The sequence below is a fragment of the Ictidomys tridecemlineatus genome, chromosome 8 (assembly GCF_052094955.1).
Source record: "Ictidomys tridecemlineatus isolate mIctTri1 chromosome 8, mIctTri1.hap1, whole genome shotgun sequence".
NCBI classification, from domain to species: domain Eukaryota; kingdom Metazoa; phylum Chordata; class Mammalia; order Rodentia; family Sciuridae; genus Ictidomys; species Ictidomys tridecemlineatus.
In genome coordinates this window covers 9320440-9340422 of record NC_135484.1, presented here as the reverse complement: position 1 = coordinate 9340422, position 19983 = coordinate 9320440, and the positions used below count along the sequence as shown (strand labels likewise).

At 48.5% G+C, this 19983-nt stretch overlaps 1 protein-coding gene across 3 annotated transcripts in view; it reads left to right on the top strand.

Moving 5' to 3' along the window:
- Positions 1-2610, top strand: part of Zdhhc14 (zDHHC palmitoyltransferase 14) — a 262630-nt gene extending 260020 nt beyond the window's left edge. For 2 of the 3 annotated variants that reach the window (XM_040283476.2, XM_078018833.1), the window contains exon 9: positions 1350-2610. In XM_040283476.2, the coding sequence (XP_040139410.1) occupies positions 1350-1751 (402 nt within the window). In that variant the 3' untranslated portion in view covers positions 1752-2610. The remainder of the gene's footprint in view (positions 1-1349) is intronic. The other variant, XM_040283477.2, reaches the window with a different exon arrangement.
- Positions 2611-19983: the final 17373 nt, after the last annotated feature.

Sequence of the window (19983 nt, the reverse complement as noted above, 5' to 3'; positions counted from 1 at the left end):
GCAGAAACATGATTGTTAGGAGAACTTAAAGAAACAGAGCAGGGCATCCAGCTAATCGCTGGAACAGTCATAGGGTGCTCACCTAATACCCACACCCACTCTTCCTGCTGTAAAAAAAGCTGCTTCCAAATTTCACTAACAAGGAACCACAGAGGGTCAAGTTTAGGATTTCCAAATTCTGGGAAGTGGATTCTAGCTCAAGTGTGTTATAGGTCAAGAAGAGAGTTTGCTGAGCAACCCGGGATTTATGCTGTTTTCTTTGCCAGTGATTAAAGTGAAACAAAGGACGTGATGTGATGTGACTTCAGAACCCTTGGAAGAAAGGGAGCTGTCTTCTCAAATATTGGCATCATCATGCCCCAGGAGACCCCTTCATGGTTCCTGAGGCTGATGAAAACCCAGCAGGAATTCTAGGCCTTTGCAGAACAGTCTGATTCAAACCCCAGGGCTTCTGTGACCCTTGTATCTTTCTATTCTTCTTTTGGTCAAATAGACAGAGCCATTTTTAAGTATAGCTCAGCGGGATCCGGTCACTATGATATTGCTCTGCAGCCATCACCACCCTCCATGTCCAGAACTTTTCATCTTTACAAACTGAAACTCTGTCCCCATTAAACATGCCCCTCCCAGCCCGCTCCCCCAGCCACTCCATCCTGCCTTCTCACTGTGGACCTGACTGCTCCAGGTACCGGTGTTGGTGGAATCAATTGTCTTTGTGTATCTGGTTCATTTTACATAGAGTGCCACCCTCCAGCTTCGTCCCTGTTGTAATGTGTAAGAATCCCCTTTCTTGTTAAGAACTAAGAATATTCTTTTGTGCAAATAGACCATGTTTTGTGTATGCGCTCAGCCATCAATCCATGCCGGATTGCTTTTGCCTCTTGACCTATTATGAACAATACTGTGAACGTGGGTGTATTTTTAGAACAATACGTTTTTTTTTAAAAAAATGATTTTCAGCACGTAAAAAGCAGCTGCCTCAGACTGCTTGAGGTGGTAAAAAGCCTAGTCCATGGGGTTGTTTTAAAATCACATCCCTAAGTTGGGGACAGAGGCCCTGGGCATCACAGCCTGTGACTACATGTTACTTCCTGGACCTCCACCCTGGGGGGGCACCTGGGGTGCCTCTTCCATTGAGCAGTTTATTCCATGCAGATGTTGGTCCTTACCATGGGGGCGGGGGCGGGGCCGGGGATCTCCAGATGCACCTGGGCTACTGTGCACGCTCCCTGCACCCACCCGAGGTGTCGCTAACCATTTTCTCTCTTCTTACACCCTCCCTCCCCGCCCTGCTCTCCCTTCCCCCATTTATCTCCGCCTTCTCTCTGCTGGCTCCTGCTGCGCTCCAGTGCGACCAAGACCAGTGCATTCAGAGCACCAAATTCGTTTTGCAGGCCGCAGCCACTCCCCTGCTGCAGAGCGAGCCCAGCCTCACCAGCGACGAGATGCACCTACCAGGGAAGCCCGGCCTGGGCACGCCGTGCACCAGCCTGACGCTGGGCCAGCCCACGCCGCCCTCCTCCATGCCCAACCTCGCCGCCGAGGCCGCGCTCTCGGACATTATGCCCCTGAAGGACGAGCACGGGGGCCACCAGTTCCTGACCCCCGATGAGGCGCCCTCGCCCCCGCGGATGCTGGGGGCCGGCAGCCCGCTGGCGCACAGCCGCACCATGCACGTGCTGGGCCTGGCCAGCCAGGACTCTCTGCACGAAGACTCCGTGCGGGGCCTGGTGAAGCTCAGCTCCGTGTGACCCCTGTGGCCGACCCCAGGACCGACCGCAGGGCTCCTCCACAGGCGGTGGGAGCGAGCAGAGGGATGCACCCCGCAGCGTGGAGATGACAGCCCCAGGCCTGGGGTACAGAGACCCGCTTAGAAAGCCAGGGGAGCCCCGTCTCATGGCAAAGGGCCCGCAGGCTCCAGAAACTCGGAGCTTGGTTTTATCTGAATTTTCTTCCCCACCCTGAGCGCTTTGACAATAATGAATATAGAGAAGTGGCTGTTTTCCGGCATTCGGAACCTGCAGGTTGGGCCTGGGGAGGGAGGACCCTCGGGGTGGGATCTAGCCAGGGAAGAAAAGGCGCTGCCCTGTCTGCTGCTCGGGACAGACACACGGAAGGTTTCTGACACGTGGCCAGACTGAAATCGCACTTAAGTGTTATGCTACTAATATCTGAAATAGACACGCCGTTCCATTTGTTAATTTAAAAACTACAGAAGTTCTAAAGGCAGAAGACAGACGGGGTGTGGATTTGCATGCCAGCTACCGTCTGCATTCCAGTGGTGTTGGTATTCCAAAGGAAATGCTGCTCTCTTTCCTTCTTCTTTTCTTCCTTTTTTTATTTTTGTGAATTTTCAAGTGCTGTTTTGTTGGCAGACGGCCCAACGGATGCAGCCCAATGGACAAGGCTATGGGTGGCTGATTAGTCCACTTGGTTCTGTGTGGATCGGGAGCATCTGGGCTGCGGAGGGCTGCTGGGGGTTTATCCAGTGCCATTTAACCTTCTGTCTAGGGGTCCCATGGGGTGTTGCCTTGCGCTGCCCCCTGCAGTCTTCACCTCCTTGTATGATGAACTCCCCGTGGACAGCCAATAAAATGACATCCTCTGTTATTTTGGATCTGCGTACAGTCGTCCTTAACAGCTTAGGTGAGAACAAAACCATCCAAAGGACCTGCAGAGAGTGTGTATTTTTTTTTTTAAGTGCCCCTAGCATGGAATGATTTAAAAACAACCAAAACTCAGAGCTGTGGGTTGTGGGGTATCAGATGGTGATTGAATGATTTCTTAGTTAAGGGACATGCTGTCCATACCACCCCCAACCTTGGATCATCGCTGTTTGACACCATATTGAGGGAATTTGCTCTGCGATTAGATTGCCATGCAGCAGATGATCTGCCACAGGTAGAGGGAGGGGATGCTCAGGGAACAGGGGTGTTACCTGACCATCTTCCTGGTTCCATGTTGTGTTCATTGTCACCAAATCTCACAAGCGCCACTTGAGGTCCTGGTAAAGGTATCCAAAAAAATGAGGAGGAGAAACTGGCTCCAAGTTTAGGCTGAGATCTCAGAGATCATATTCTAAGCTACACACTAGTTCAAATGGAATTAAGGAAATTACCACTTCATTTTCATTTATCAGCCAAGGGAACTGGCTTTGTACTTGGGAGGAAGTCACTTTGGAGGCAGCCTCAGGGAACTCAGCAACTTCTCTCCTGGCTTCTCTCCAACAGCCAAATCCACTCAAGTTCAAAATCATATTCATGCTATTTACAACCAAATGAAAGCAAGTACGTCGTTCATTAATACAAGTAACCACAAATGATGTGCATTGGTAAGAAAAGGCTATTTCTCCTAGAAAGAATTGCCATTTTATATAAAACAAAAGGGAAGTAGAAAAAAGAAGAAGCACAATTTTAAATATTACTTGGGATAAAACCAATTCTATTTGAGTCAAAAATCAATTGTGTTGAAAATCCTGCAGATTTTTGCTTCATGATATCTTGGAGCCATCTTTATTTTTCATACTGAATGCAAGTATAGAAAATGGAAAGATAAATTATGTGTGGCCATTTTTTTTTTTTTTTTTTTTTACTTCCTAGACTACCTGACTGCTTGTACCCACTGGGGATTTAGGCCACGGCCCTCCTTACAAAACACATACTCTCACCCCATGTTCTTTGAAGGTTCTCTGAGCATTGTGAGCATTCTGGACACTCTCTTCCTCTGGCCTCCTCCTACCTGCTCCCTGGAGACCCCAGGAGAGAACTGGCCCTGATGAGAAGGGCCAGCTCAGCCTTCTTTCAGGGATCAGGAATGGGCGGTTCCCTTCCCAGTCTCTGCTTCTGGAAGACAAAGACAGTTGTCTTTAGAGCCCTTTCATCCCAGACAGTCTTTAACCCAGAGGTTGCTCATTTCCCATGACCAGCTCTCCTCCTCTTATTATGAAAAAATCCAAGAAGTGAGGACCACATGATGACTGGTTACCTGAATCCGCCAGCCCTCTGAATCCTCTGGTTCTACATCTGTGGATTCAACCACATGGATTGAAAATATTTGGAAAAAAAAAATGTACTTGACCACGTAGACGTTTTCCCTTAGCATTGTTCCCTAAACATCACACCACTGCATAGCACTGACACTATGTATTCAGTATTGTAAGTAATCTAGAGACGTTTTGAAGTATCCTGGAGAATGTGCTAGGTTAGGTACCAATACTCTGCCTTGTTATGTAAGGGACTTGAGCCTCCAAGAATTTTGCATCCAAGGTGGCCCTGAAACCAATTCTCTGAGGGCACTGAGAGACAACTGTATTTATTATCAATCATCCCACCCCATATCAACCCCAATCCTATCCCCTGAATGCATTTGGCATCTTTTATCAAAAGGGTTTGAGAATCTTGGTGAAATGAATCAAAGTTATTCAGGGTCAAGAAAGAGATTAACTTGATTAATTTGCAATTAACATCTCAAAAACCCAAAGCACAAAGATGTCCATAGCCCTTTCCTCTGTGGTTTTTGAAGAAGAAGCAGCTATGCTCCCAGAGTCTCCCTCCCCTGTGGGGCAGAAGAGATGGTCTGGAGGGTAACTGGCCTGGTGAGGTCAGGCTTTTGCATTTCCCATTAACTAATATATATCTGTTGAGTGAGCCCCCAAAGTGGCTAGGTAGACCTTGATATTTCTAAATGCTTCCAATGAGTTATCGATTGATTGCATATTAGCTAGAAAAAAGTAAGATAAATATTTTACCATGCTATTAAGGCTTGGACCATTATCAGACACACATACACACACATATACACACTATACACACACACACACACACACACACACACACACACACACACACACACACACACACACACACACATACTCATTCTGTTGTTTAAAATTTCATCTGCTTTCATTCTCCCGGGAATGCTCTGGGGACAACAGAACTCCCAGACACTCAAAGGCTGAATTCAGCATGAGCACCCTGGCCTCTAGACTGGATGGAGGTGAGGATGGCAGTCAGCCTGCAGCTGAGAGGGCATGCTGACCTGTCACTCTGCCTGCAGTAGTCAGCCCAGCCTTTGTGCAGCTCTCTCTTGAAAAATGCTCATCCCAGACTCCACATGTGATTGTTCAGCCTGTGAGATGATGCATACCCCCACCCTGAGCCAGCAAAATGCCAGAGAGCTGTTCTGGTCCACAGTAACTCAGGGAAGGGTTTTCAGATCCCCCTTCCCATGGCTACATGGGCTTCTCCAGGGTTGCTGGCTGGGCTTCAGAACCAGGGCAAACTCCTTTCTGTGAACCACAGAGACCTGGGTGGGTCAGCCTTAAGGGCTGCTCCCTGAAGGTCTCAAGCCTCCTGCCCCTGCCCCAGCACACACTCCTGTTCAGAGCTGAGCTCACGTCCATCCTCTTCAAGCCAGGAGCCACCTGCTTCTCAGCCTTGGCACCAGGGTTTGGAGTTTGTTGGGAGGTGGCAGGAGAATGCTGGCTGTCCCGTGGATCTCTCCAAAGGGAGTTGTCTTCTGCCCACTGCAAAGAGCACATTGCTTATCCCACTCAGTGCAAGAAGAAGAGAATGAGGAGCAAATGTTAAATATATTTTCTAATTAATGCCTTATAACTGATCTGAAGCTGAGCCTAATCAAATTGATGTTTACATATTTTATTAAATGCATATGAGTTGTGGAAATCTAGTGTATTTGTTTCCAAAAGAGAGAGTCTCAAATGAATTGTTATTCCTCCTGGTCTCCTCCACCTCTTCTGGAGGTCTGTGCATGGCACTGTATACTCTTTTCCATATTACCTCATTAAAAAATTGCCTCTCAGCTGTTCCCTTTTCCATATTACCTCATTAAAAAATTGCCTCTCAGCTCTTCCCCTATCCCCCCCCCCTCTCTCTCTCAGAATAAGCTATTATTGAAATAATAAATGAGCTAAAGTGTCATTTTCTTTCAAATAAATGTCAAAGATACTAATAGTTTTGTAAATCAGTAAATCCGCTGTCTATTGCCCATTGTATATGATCCTGATAGTACCGCCAAGGTGGATTTTCAAATGTAACTGTTTAGTCCATTCATCCAGCCATTAAAAATAATTGGGAGATGGAAGATTAGATTGTTTCCAAAGCATCTGTGTTTTCAGCTGCCACAAAACTAGATAAATGGCTTTGACTGGAATTATCTTTCGATCTCATAAGCCCCAGGAATTATTCCCAGAATGAACTGGAAGACAGATGAATAGCTGGTGCTACTGCAAGGTATTTTTTTTCCATCAATTGTTGAATTTTGAAAGGAAACTCAGTTTTTTGATAATGAAGATATGAGAGGACCATTCTCTCTTAACTGACCCAAATATCTCAAGATTTGAGGTTGAACCAAGAGGTCACATGGAATAGGAAAGGAGGCATGTTTGGGGTTCCATAAGAATGGAGATGGTTTTAGCCTACAGCAAGAAAAAAAAAAAAAGTTGAAGCCTTGCTAACCTTTTGCCAGAGCATTCTAGATTGGCATTTTATAAGAATCAAACATTTTGACATGAAAAAAAAAGGAAGGAAGGAAGGCAAACATTTTAAATTCTAAGTGGATTCAAAACCCTGAATCTGAACAATGGTGAACACATAAAATATAACATTTCATGTTTTCAGAGAGATGTATTAAGTGCCTTTCACGTTTCATCAGTGTTTGCGGAACTGATCCTAAACCTGGAATGGACTGGGAAAGCATTTTTCTCCTTCAATGAAAACTGTTAACAACATGAAATGTAAACCTCAGTCTGTGTGAGACATGCTGCTCAAGACAAGAAGGAGCAGGGAGGAACAGAATCACCTTGCACTGAAAGAAGGTGCCCTCTATAGATGCCCATCCAAGAAGAGTGTGGGTGTTCCAATCAATCATATTCAGACTGATTTCCTACGGTGGTTCTCAGATTTTTCAATTCATAAGCAACTTTAGAGCAACTTAAAAATTCAAACACCTAATACATTTGCATACACACACACACACACAAAAATACATGCACACACGAACTCCCAACAAAATGAGCTAGGAGTCTTATTTGGCTACGGGAAACACAATTCCCAAATAATGATGACTTAGAAAAACAGCTGTCCTTTCTGTCAAGCGAAATGAGTGCAGATGCAGTCAATCCAGGGTTAATGATGGCTCTACAATGTCACTCATCAATCACAAAATAGCTGCTACAGCCCCAACCATCAAAGCCATCTAGGAAAGAAAGAGGAGAATGAGGAAAGAACAAATGAGACTACTCCCTTTGAGAAACATTCCCATCCATCCTGTGAATTTTTCCACAATAGATGTCAAGTCACGTGACCACTCCCGGCCAAACCAGATCCTGAGAAATATGATGTTTTAACTAGACACCTTGCTGCCCCGATGATACTGGGTTCTGTCAGGGAGGAGGAAGAGAGAAATGAGTGTTCACTAGGTAAAACAATAGATGACCTCACCTCCTTCTTTACTGAAAAAAATGAGACACTCTAACTTGATGTCGCCCATTCTCCTCTCTTCCAAAAACTGCTATCTTCACCTGCCAACTTTTCTCTCCCTCTTTTAGAAAGAATTCCTGAGTCCTTGGGACATAGATTGAGAAGGAGCTGGGTGCAGGGGTCATGGAGAGTGAGAGGTCAGGGTCCTGGGGTCATGGAGGAAACAGGGGCTGGAGGAGACAGGGTCAAGCCTACTTTAGCAAGTAGGAATTCACTGAAATCCTGGTGAATCGGGAAACTGAGGCAGGAGGATCCCAAGTTCAAGGCCAGCCTCAGCAACTTGGCAAGATCCTGTCTCCAGATAAAGATAAAAAGGGCTGGGGATGTAGCTCCATGGTAGAGCGCCTCTGGGTTCAACCCCCAGTACTAAGAAAAAAAAAAAAGCAAGAGTACTCTGGGGCCACCATGTTATCACTGGCCCAGTGCTTGGCTTAGATGTCCTCTCAGTAGCCCAAACCCCAAATGTCCTTATTGCACTTGATGCTTTCTGAGTTCTGGGCTGACGACCCCAAAGTGTCTCAATGCTTCCTTCTTCTGCACACCTACTCAGGATCCAGGTGATCTCCATCCTCCCTTTGCTTCACCCATCACACCTGTCCTCCCTTCCCTTTATGTCACATTCACCCTCTTACCCAGATGCCAGAGGGCTGCGGACAGCCTTCCTCCTCTCGGTTTCCCCAGGCCTGTCCATCCCACAGGACTCAGGCAATAATGTCCCCCAGCCATATTTTGGCCGGGTCAGATGCCAGGAGTAGGACTGGCAGAGGCTTTTGCTTCCCGTTTGCTGCTGGGAGCAGTGTCTCACGCCTGCATAACCTGGCCCCGTGGTGCCTCCCGCCTTCTCTTCCTCTCTCGCTGGGCTTCTCTCTCTGCTGACCAGCCCACTCTCTGGCTGGCACACGGTGTGCTTCCATCCTTCCCCTGCCTCACCCTCTTCTCTAAGTCCTTCCTGTCTTCAAGAACTGACACCTGGGCTAGGGTTGGAGCTCAGATGGTAGAGAGCTTGCCTCCCATGCACAAGGCTCTGGGTTCCATCCCCAGCACCACAAAAAAACAATCAAGAACTGACCGTCTCAACCTTCTCCTTAGCCTGAGGCACTCCCTTTCCTCTGAATTCCTAAATACTCAATCCTCACGCTGTCTCCTATAACTGGAATCGAGGGTCAAGACACCAAGATCTGGAAGCCACACTTTATTAGTGGTGCCATGTCCCAGAGGGATAATTCACAAAGTCTGAGTCCTGAGCATAGCGGAGCCTTTACTTGTATACATAAGCAAGTCTGGGGTACCTCGAGGCAAGGGAGTCGGTGCATTTCTATTGGAGGGTGCATTCCACAGGCCCGATATAGAGACAAGCTCCTCAACAGCCCGGGGACTTACTGCACCAAGCCTGAAGGGGGTCGTTCTGTTCCCTTGCTCTGTTTCCTGCTTCTGCTGCTCTTGTGCTACTGCGGTGGTCTGTAGGCACCCGTTAACCACTGCAGACCCCTGTGGTTCAATGTCACTGTGCAGGGCTCTGTGGGTCAGTGTGCAAAGCCACAGCTTGTCAGCTCCTGAACTGCTAAAGTTTCCCTTTTGCTCTACGGCACTCCAAGGAAAGCCTGGGAGCACCGCTAGAGCCCTGAGTTATGTGTGCCTGGCTGGCTGTGACAGTGCAGGATTCTGGGGCAGCTGCCAGAGACATCTAACAAAGCTGAGGATGGGGCGGAGGTGACTGGTGATAGAACAACAATGACGACACTTCAAGAACTGGGGAAGGACCTCATTCTGAGACCTAGGGGCCGCAGAGAAAAGCCACCTTCCCTCAGCTTGGATAAGGAGCAGATGCTCCTCTGATGAGAGGGGCTCAGCCCTGCACGTCCTGCTGAGGTGGCTCCTGTGGCAAGACCAGAATTCTGACTCGTGGCAAAATTGGGGTCTTAAGTCAGTTATTTCATGTAATTCCAATAAAAAAGACAGAAATGACCGAATTTCAAGAAATGTAATCTGTGATCCATAGTAGGAATACTTGGATTATTTGAGAATTGCATAAATTTTTTTCTAAGTAAAAATCCATTATCCAGTTCCATTAACAAACACTTGCTGAGCCCCCAACACAGGAATAGTCGTGAATAACCGGGTGCACTTATACCATAGACTGTCATACGTATCCTACATATTAGTACAGACCACATATAGTCATTTAAACTATGTGTCAGTTTACCAACAGATTATATTCCATAAATTGATTTAAAGTTTGGAATATTTTCCCATGGAAATAAAAATCATGAATGCTGTTGGGACTCTGGGCCAATCCACAAGTAGTCCATGCTGGACCTGAAATAATATTGAGAGGCCTACAACTCTGAGCATTGCTGAGCTCCTACATTGCTTTCAGTTCTGAGCCCTGAGTGTGCTTCTAAGACCCTCTGACTCCAGCCCCCACTCCCCAAGGTGAATGGAACTCCCAGAGGCTGGTCTGTGTCCCTCACTGCCAAATAAAGTAAATCTAAAGAAAGAAAGAGCTCTTCGGATTTCTTGAAAATCTCTACTGGAAACAAACAAAGCCTGAAAAAAATCTTTAAATTTTTCCAATTCTTTTTGTTTGTTTGTTTTGGTCCTGGAGACTAAACCCAGGGGCACCTAACCACTGAGCCAAATCCCCAGCTCTTTTTAGTTTTCATTTTGAGACAGGATCTTAATAAGTTGCTTAAGGCCTCACTAAGTTGCTGAGGCTGCTCTTGAACTTGTGATCCTCCTTCCTCAACCTCCCAAGCTGCAAGGATTACAAGCAGGTGCCACAGCACCTGGCAAATTTTTCAAATTCTTGAGATTTCAAAATAGGTAAAATCTCCTTTACGGTGTATTTTCCCATGGAAATAAACTTACTTGCTCTTGAAAAATGAACTTTTCCTTTCTTGTGAGAGCCTCCAGGAAGTCCAGCTGAGACAATTTCCTGGCACAAATTCTAGATAACTCAGCAGCTAGATTTAATTGGGACAAACATGAACAACTCGTTGGGGACCGAAGATTGATTTATCTATTTATCGTTAATATCCTGAACCAAATCATGCACTGTGCTTTGAGCACGGCTGCCGGACACTGAGCGTTGTGTTGAAAACATATCGGTCACTTCACGAAGCCTTCCGGAGAGTCTCCTGGACCCCATCCACGTCTCTGGAAAGGAAGATGGCAGCAGAGTGGTTCTCTAGGTCCTGTTTTGAAACATGGGGTCAGCAAACATTTCTGTTTGTGGCATCTGTGTTTTCTGGTTGCGATCTAGCCTGACGATTGAAATTTAATTAATTTGTTAGGTCAGCCTGGCAGCTGCTCTAGAAAACAATGGTTTCAGAGGCCACCAAAGATTGTTCCAGCCTCTTTCTCCTGGAAATACCAAACAGGACATTTAAATAACAGCCACAGATCAGCTGTGTGGAGGCCACAGACACCCTGCCAACTGAGGCTGTTCCCTGAGTAGAAACATGACGCACCTTGTCTTGTGTAGCCGTCCTCGTCAGGTTTAGGTCAAACTTAACTCCCTGCAAGAAAACCCAACCCCAGAAGAGGCAGGAAACTAACTGACAGCCCTGCAGGGCTCCTTGAGGATGCTCGTAACCCTGCCTCGCTGGTTTAGATCTCCCTACCTGCCCCCTTCTTCCAAGGACGCCCCCTCCCTCCTGTACTGCACAGGACATGAGCTAGGGACTCGTGAAAGGAGCCTGGTCACCTCTGGGTGTGTCGGCTCCCTGTGGTTCACACTTCCTCATGACCCACAGAGTTCTAAATGTTGTCAAGAACCAAAGTCCAGCTTCCAGAAGATGTGCTGATCCATCTTTAGTTTTTGTGTGGTTGCTGCTGCTGTCGTTCTGTGGTACTGGGAGTTGACCCAGGGCCTAAACTAAACAAACGTTGAATTCTACATTATCAAAAAAAAAAAAAGAGGGCCAGCATTTGTTTCTGCTAAACACCTCCTTGACGTCCCCTGGAGGTGGCATCTGGGGCTGAGACGCACTCCCCGGGCGCCGTTCTTCAGCACCCTGAAGGAGACCGAGTTGCGTGGAGAAGTGCAGGGACCAGGCTTTTTCTAGGGGAGAAACGGGTCTTTTTCATTTTTCCTTTTATTTCCTTTTCTAAAGAGCACAGTGTTCTCCCTTTTTTGTAACCATGGTAACCAGGGGAACCACAGCCCGTGCTCCGTGGCTTATATAAACACCAGTGAGCGTACCCAGGACCAGGGACATCAGGAGGGATTTGCTCTGGACCGCATGCTGAGCTGATCTGCAGAGTAAGCAACAGTGACAGTGCCCTTGAGAGGAGGTGAGTGGCCTGCAGAGCTAGGCCTGGGCCCTGGCTGACCCCTGGTTGAGCACACTCGTGGACACACCGGGGAAGAGGTAAGCATCAGGAGTTTCTGCTGACTCACACGCCTGCGACGTCGTTGGCACAGATACATGCTGATGAGCAGTGACGCTCTCACATGAAAAATTTTATAAGCAACAAAAGGGGAAAGTTCCCTGCCTAGCCTCTCATAAGAAAGAGCGTCATTGGTCACGAGCAAGTCAGTCATCTGTGGACCTCAACAGCAGCCAGCAGCTGGAGTCTTGTTTACGGTTCTTGGCTCACCCTGGCCCTAGGCGCAGACATGGAGGAACCTTGTTCAAGGTCCTGCCAATGGCGAGAATCGCTTTCAAGACGCCCTCCAGTGTTTCCCACACCAGGCCAGGCGCCTGGTCCCTGGTACCATGACATTGGTTTAGTGGGGTCCAGATTCACATATTCTTTTCAGATGGAATGGATAAGAATACAGGGATTGGAATAGGAAATGCCAGATTGATTTCCCTGTAACAAGGGTAGCCATGCACTAGGTCTGATATGAGCATATTTCTTTGGCCAGGCAGGGTGCCCACTTATAATCACAGCTACTCGAGAAGCTGAGACAGAATTGTAAGCTCAAGGGCAGCCTGGGCAACTGGTAAGACCTTGTCTCAAAATAACAATTTAAAAAGAGCTGGGGACATAGCTCAATGGCAGAGCACTTACCTAGTATCCCCAGTTTCATACACATACATAATCTTTCATCTCTCTATCTATGTATGCATATATATTTTTCCTTACCATTCTCTAAAAGAAAGCTTGAAAAAATTCTGATCCCATCTGCCCATTCCTGCCTCATCTTATAAAAGTGAACACTGGAAATTAGTGTATCAGTCAGTTTTCTATCACTGTGACAAAATATCTGAGTTAAACAACTTATAAGGTAGAAAGGTTATTTTGACTCATGGTTTCGGAGTCTTTAGTCCTTGATTGGCTGGCCCCATTGCTCTCGGGCCTGGGTGAAGCAGAACATCATGGTGGGGAGTGTGTGGTAGAGCATCCCAAAACCCCCTTCAAGGGTAAACCCCAGTGACCTAACTTCCTTCCATTAGATCCTACATCCTAAAAGTTCCACATCTCCCAGTGAGGCCACAGGCTGGTGACTAAGCCTTCAACACATCATCTTTGCAAGACATTCAAGATCCAAACCATGGCAACAAGAAATCTGAACTGTCACATCCAAGATCACACAACTGGTCAGGACAGAGTTTGCACAGGACAGAGTTTGCACAGTACAGAGGTGACGGCTCCTCTAACCATCAACAATAAACAGTTTTGACTTTGTCCTATGTACTGCACATGAAAACTTCTATAAATCATGAGTCAAAGGGATAATAGAAAAATGAAGTTTAAAATGCAAAAGCCCCAAATACTTCATCATTAGATTCAATAGGCATAAAACACCCTACTAAATTGTTACAGAAGTTTCTAAAAGGAATGTTGGTTTCCGTATGTATCTCATCATGGACCAGAAACAAAGAGCTCATTGATGGCACCGGTGTGCACACCACACTTTGAATAGCCTGTGTCCACCAAAAGATGGGCCCTGCCCAAAGCCAGATCTGGCCTCTTCCCTAGGCTACTGGAAGGTAATGTCGAAGCCCTTGGAATGTTCTCCTGTGTTATGGTTTGGATGTGAGGTGTCCCCCAAAAGCTCACGTGTGAGACAAGGCAGGAAAGTTCAGAAAAGAAATGATTGGATTATGGCAGCCTTAACCTAACATTAATCCCCTGATGGGACTGAGTGGTGACCGAAGGCAGGTGGGGCAGGTTGGACAAGTGGGGCATGAGGGGCGTGGCTTTGGGTATATATTTGTATCTGGAGCATGGAGTCTCTCTCTTTCTGATTTTGGATCATCAAGTGAGCTGCTTCCCTCTGCCACACTCCTCTGCCATGATTTCCTGATCACCTCCAGCCCCATGGAATGGAGTCTGCTGTCTATGGACTGAGACCTCGGAAACCGTGAGTCCCCAAATAAACTGTTCCTCCTCTACAATTGTTCTGGTCAGGTATTTTAGTGACAGCAGTGAAAAAGCCGACTAAAACAGCCTGGTAAGAGTATCTTGGCTTACGTGGGGGCCTGGGGCCTGGGGTCATGCCACATCATCCAGGCTAGCAGTGTGGTTTATGGTCACTCAGTCTCTGGAGGGAATAGGGACTAAGGTCAGCAGATGCTCAATATACCTGCATGACTGACATCCAGTCAAAGCTCTGGGCTCAGGCCTGGCCAGCTTCCCTGGTCAGCAGCACTTCCTGTGCACTGCCACCCTCGTGGCTGGGAGAGACGGGAAGTTCTGTGCTGGTGTCTCCAGACCCCGCCCTACACACCTCCTCACTCTGGTGACTTTAATTTTGATCTTTTCACTGCAATAAAAACCATTCCAATGACTTTTCTGAGTTCTGTGAGGCCTTCTAGGAAACATTCAAACCTGAGGGTGGTCTTGGGGATCGACGACCTGACAGTGGTGTCAGTATCGAGGGTGGCCTCGGAGATGCTGCAGTTTTGCCCACAGCATAGGCAGCAACCCATGCTGTGTTCAGAGGTGTCCCATTATGACTCCCCAATTCTACCAGCTTCACCCCTCCAAATACCAGGAACCCTCAAATACTGTGGCCGCTGAAGGCCCCTCCGTAGAGCCATGTGTTATCCAAGGGCCAGAGGAGGCACAAGGCAGTTCGGGCTTAGCAGACTTCCTGCAAAAACAGTATTTAACTGGCAAAGAGCAAGAAGAAGAGAGAAAGTAGGTTGTAATAGGAAAATGGAGAGGAACTGGCAGGATGTCATTGTAAACATAAGGCTAATCCTCTTAAGAGCCATTATAGACCCAGACTAATTAGCTTTAAGAAAAAAAAAAGAAAATATATTGAATATACTCTGACTTGCTCTTACTGGTGTCAAGTTTAACCTACTTAGAAATATAAAAGAATAGGATGAATGAAGGGGATTGTTTGAGGGGAGGAGTTCCTTCCTAATTTTCTGGAGAAAATGATAAAACACTTAAAGAAACATTTGTTGTTAGACCTGGTTGTGGTGGCACAAGCCTATAATCCCAGCTACTCAGGAGGCTGAGGTAGGAGGATCACAAGTTCCTCAAAATAAATAAATAAATAAATAAAAGGAGGCTGGGGATGTGGCTCAGTAGTTAAGTACCCCTGGGTTCAATGCCCAACTGCACCAAAATTAAGAAAAGAAGAAAAAACATGTCAAGAGGTGTCCCAGACTGTGGCATGTTAAGATGTCACCAAGAGGAAGGACCAATCTCAGGTGGGTCCAAGGGTCAGGAGGAAGGAAATCCTGCAGGCTGCTGGGCCACTCAGCCACTCTCTTCCTGCCATTTTTAAGAACAGTGCCTGTCTTCTTCCCCTTGTTTCAAAACCTGGTGGGGCTGTGTTGGCTCTGAACTAAGCCACGCCCAGAGGATGGAGATGCAGAACCTTGCCGCCAGGATACTCACTGGAAGGCCTGTGTGGGCAGCCCTGAGAGGTTCTTCAGAAACTGGAAACCACTGTTGTGAAGGTCACAGGCCAGTAAGAAATGGGACATACTGAAGGTGGGGGTGAGTGAGGCAGGACTGCTGGGTGCCTCAGAACCCCCTGTGGGGGGAGGAAGCAGCCTCAGGCCCCCTATCCACAATCCCTGGCCCTCCTGACCCGTGCAACAGGCATTGCGGGAGGTGTCCAGCAGGACTTCGGAGCAGTCCTCCTGGACTTTAGGGGCCTCAGAATCCCCTGGGGGACTGCAGGCTTGGGATGGAACCCCAGACTGCATTTCTAAGAAGTATCCCTGCAAGGTTGGGGCCTCACTTGGAGAACCCCTGTTCTGAAGAATGGCAGGTTGGCCTGTTTCTGTGGAAGGGGAGGGACATGCCAGGTGATTAAGTGTCCAAGGCAAGAGCAGGGGCACAGGGGACAGACCCCAGAACCACGACGTCACTGCTTTCTCCCAGGTCCTCCATGGGGAGGCCCCTTCCCTTTAAATGGAATAAAACCGCAGGGTGGTCCACGTGCTAGCCAGATGCCAAGAATCCTCTAGGTTCTGGGTGGACCTAGCCCAGTCCCTGACTCCTCACTTCCTCAAGAAGCTGAGCAGCCTCAAACTCTAAAGCTTTGAGCCAGCAGTTGGCTGGTGCAATGGATGGTGATCACCATGAGTCTCAGCCCATCACCGAGGGTTGGGTGAGCAGCGTTCACACTGCGGCTGCTGTATTCATGCCCCTGGCCCCAGGAAGGTGTGCATCACGGCCAAGATGACCTACAGGCTGGGGAACGGGCCTTTGCTCTCCTTCGTCTCACTGAGTCTCTGGCACAGCTCAGAATTACCAGCCAGTGCTCATCCCAGAGCTTCCACGTGAGCTTTGGTGGAGCCAGAGCAGAGACGAAGGCCTGAAGACAGGGGCTTCTCAGCCCAGGTACAAAGACCTGGAAGATGCCAGCTGCCGTTTCTTTTCCCCACGGGAGAAGGGGCGAGGATTTGTCAGAACCTAGGGAGGGGTGTTTCCCAGTGTCGAGCAACCACAGGGACCGTCCCTGCCCTGTCTGGGTGTGTGGGGAGTCTGTGAACAGAGGGACAGGGCCTGGCTTCCTGGGTCAAGTCCAAGGAAAGGGCAGGTCTCCCAGGGCTAAGAGCTGCTGCTGGAAAACAGCAGAGAGACAGAGCCAGCCAGGCACCTGCCGCGCCCCAGACCTCAGCCACACCTGGAGGAGCACCCATGGGCACATCAGAATGAGGGTCCCTGTTTCTTCCTTCTACCAGGAAACGTCATCGTAGACTGACTTTGTAAGCAGGTGGCACTTTGCAGCCATACACATAAAATATTCTGAGTAAATACATGGATCGATGGTGTGTTCCAAGTAGCAGCGCTCTGGGGGCCGTAGGAAGTACAGCGTTACAGAAGCCACTGAGCAGGGACATAATCCAGGACCCACAGTATCCTCCCAGAGGACACCATGACAAACACCACACACGATTCAGAGAAAACCCCAGCGAGAGGGAAACGCTAACACAACCGAGTCTACCTAGGAGTGCCTGGGCTCGTTCTTTCCTCACAGCTTGGAGCTCCGAGTTGGAAATACAGTAGTTATCACGACACACTCTACACCCAGGTTTGTGACTGCGATATTTCTGCCTGCCACCAAGAGGTGCTTGGCCCCTGGCCACCTCAGTAGGACTCAGGGATGAAACTGGCTCCTGACCAGGGCAGCTGCACGGACCACCTCTCTCCTTATCCTCACTTGTGGTCCCCAGGAGCCCTTCAGCCTGGCCATGTCCCCTCTGGAAGTTCCTTACCTCTAGGCTTTACCTGGCTTTGTTTATTTATTTTTTTATTCTTCCAGCAGTTTTTTTTTTTTTTCCGACAGCATATTACGTACGATGGTAAAGTCATCTACAGTCTGTCCCCACTCATAGAATATAAATTCCACTTAAAGAAGTGACTTCGACTTGGATACGGCAGTGATAGCGCATCCTGGTGTCCAGAGCAAACCTGGCACAGAGTAGGTCCTCAGCGTTTTCAGAATGGATGAAAGATCATTTGAGGAAACCACACTACAGGGAGTCACCTCTGCGCCCTCCTGTCACTCCCGCCCCAGCAAGCCCATCACTCACGTCCCTGCTGAGCACACACTGGCCCCGGAAACCCCTGCGTCCTGTGTCTGTGGGAAGACCTGCCTTCTTAACTGCGTGAATTGGATTTTCATAATTGCTAAGACTTAATGGTGTGTAAAAGCTGCTGGTTTGAGTTCCTTAGAAAGAGAGACACAGAGAGAGAAAGAGAGAGAGAGAGAGAGAGAGAGACAGAGACAGAGAGAGAGAGAGACAGAGAGAGAGAGAGAAACAAGAATCCAGTGGGGAAATAAGAAGAAATGCAGCCAGGCTCCTGAGGATGCTGCGTGGACTCCGCAGTCTCCTTGGGGTCGTCACTCCCTGGCATTTGCCAGGGACGGGGTGGTGACAGTACTCGTGGGCTCTCCTAGCCCTTGGGTCCCCCCAGTCCAGCCCCATGCCCTGATTTCCATGGGCTGTCATGGCCATCTCGTGACCTTGACCCTTCCCTGGAGCGCGAGTCAAGGAGAGGGAAATGAACAGCCCTCTATCAGCCTTTGAAAATGAGCGTGTCAGCAGCTCCAGCTCAGCTCTGAGAAGTAAAGAGGGGAAATTCTCTCTGAAGTGAGATTTTGGATAATCCGCGGCTGGGATCTGTGCTGTGTCAGCTCAGCAGAACCGCTGAGGGAGGGGTGCCCCCACCTGCAGCTCCCCCCCCCACCCCCACCAGCTCCCACCCTGCCGTCCCTTCCCCCATGCATCCTCCCACCCTGGTAAGTGCCCCTCCTTCCTGGCTGACTCCTGAGCTCTTCCTCAAACCCTAGACTCACCCCCTGCCTTCCTGTTCCAGAACCGCCTGCCCTCTCCATGCCCACCCCCTGGGACTACCAGGCCTCTGCTGTTCAGCCAGCCCTTCACCTCCCCCAGAGGCCGTGGGCATCTGGAGGCAGCCCTTCCAAGCCCCTTTCTTCCTGGGGTAACCCCCTTGGAGGCCTCCCCCTTCCCACCTCTCTCCTGCCTCGCCCCCTGGGCACACCCTCCGCTCTAGGCTCTGAGCTGGTTGAGGGCCAAGAGCACCTTTATCTGAGAATTCCCCAGTGTCTGGCATGGAGCAGCCACTCAAAAGCCATTGATTACTGAATCAAGAAGGAATGTACGAGTTGTTCTATTCCATTTCTCTTTTATTCAAGATGACAGACTGTTAGCATTCAAAGTCAGCATTTGAAATAATGTCCAAAATATAGTTCTGAAGGAAACACTGAAATTAAACACCTAAGAGCGTGGCTAAAATCCAAATGCCAACAGCACCAAATTCAGGTGAAGGGATCCAGCAATCCAGTCTTTCATGTTGCTGGTGGGAATGCAAAGGGTACAGCCACTTTGGAAGACAACTTGACCATGTCCTATAAAGCCCAGCGTCACCTTACCTAGGGTCCATCAATCACCCTCCTTGGTATTTACCCAAATTAGCTGAGAGCTTATGTCCACACAAAACATGCACACAGATGTGGAGCAACTCTTCATAATTGCCCAATGGGACGCAGCCAAGATATCCTTCAGTAGCTGATGGATAAACACACTGCAGTACATGACTCAGTGCTCAAAAGAAATGAGGTGGCGCGCCATGAAAAGACAGAGAGGACCCGTAAGTGCAGATTGCTAGGTGAGAGAAGCCGGTCTGGGAAGACTGCACACTATCAAGCCCAACTATGCAGTATTCTGGAAAAGGCAGAATTGTCAATGGTTGCCCTGGTCTTGGGTCGGGGAGGAATGAATAGATGGAGCACAGGATTTTTTAGGGCAGTGAAATTACCCTACAGGCAACTACAATGGACCCATGTCATCATATGTCTGTCCAAACCCCAAAAATGTACCACAGTAGGCATCGATGTGAACTGTGCACCCTGGAGATCACACTGTGTCAGGGTAGGCTCATCAGTGTTGGCAAAGGTGCCACTTGGTGAGGGAGGCTGTGCATGTATTGGGTGGGGGGTACATGGGCACTGTCTGTTCTCTGCTCAACCTCTCTGTACACCTAAAACCATTCTAAAAAATCAAACTCTTTTAATAAGGAAGGAAGGAAATAAAGGAGGGAGGGGGAAAAAAGGAAATAAAAGATCACATCTTTAAGACAACAATGATATAATATTAATGATAAAAGTACGCACATGCGCGCGCACACACACACACACACAAGAGGGAATGGATCACGAAGCCAACAAAGGACTCCCATGCAAAGTCACAGCAAATGTGAAGGTGCCTTCGGCATAAGGTGGGCCTGGGCAGTACCAGCAGGCTCTTTCCCAAGGCTCAGGCCCGGTTTGTTCATGTCCACTGCTGTCTAGAGACAGGGACAGTGGAATGGGAGTTGAAGTCCACTCCTGGGGTGGGAATGCTGGCAAGAATCAGCCAGGGCAGTCACAGAAATCCACTCAGGGCTTCCTGGGTTGGGGTGCTCCGGGCTCCCTCTCCATAGCTGGGCAGAGTGGGAGCCCTAGTGGGACTTGCATCCCATAGCCTGGTTTACAGGGACCTCAGGGGACCTTAGACAGAAAATGTGTTGAAGAAGGTAAAAGCCTTGGGGCTAG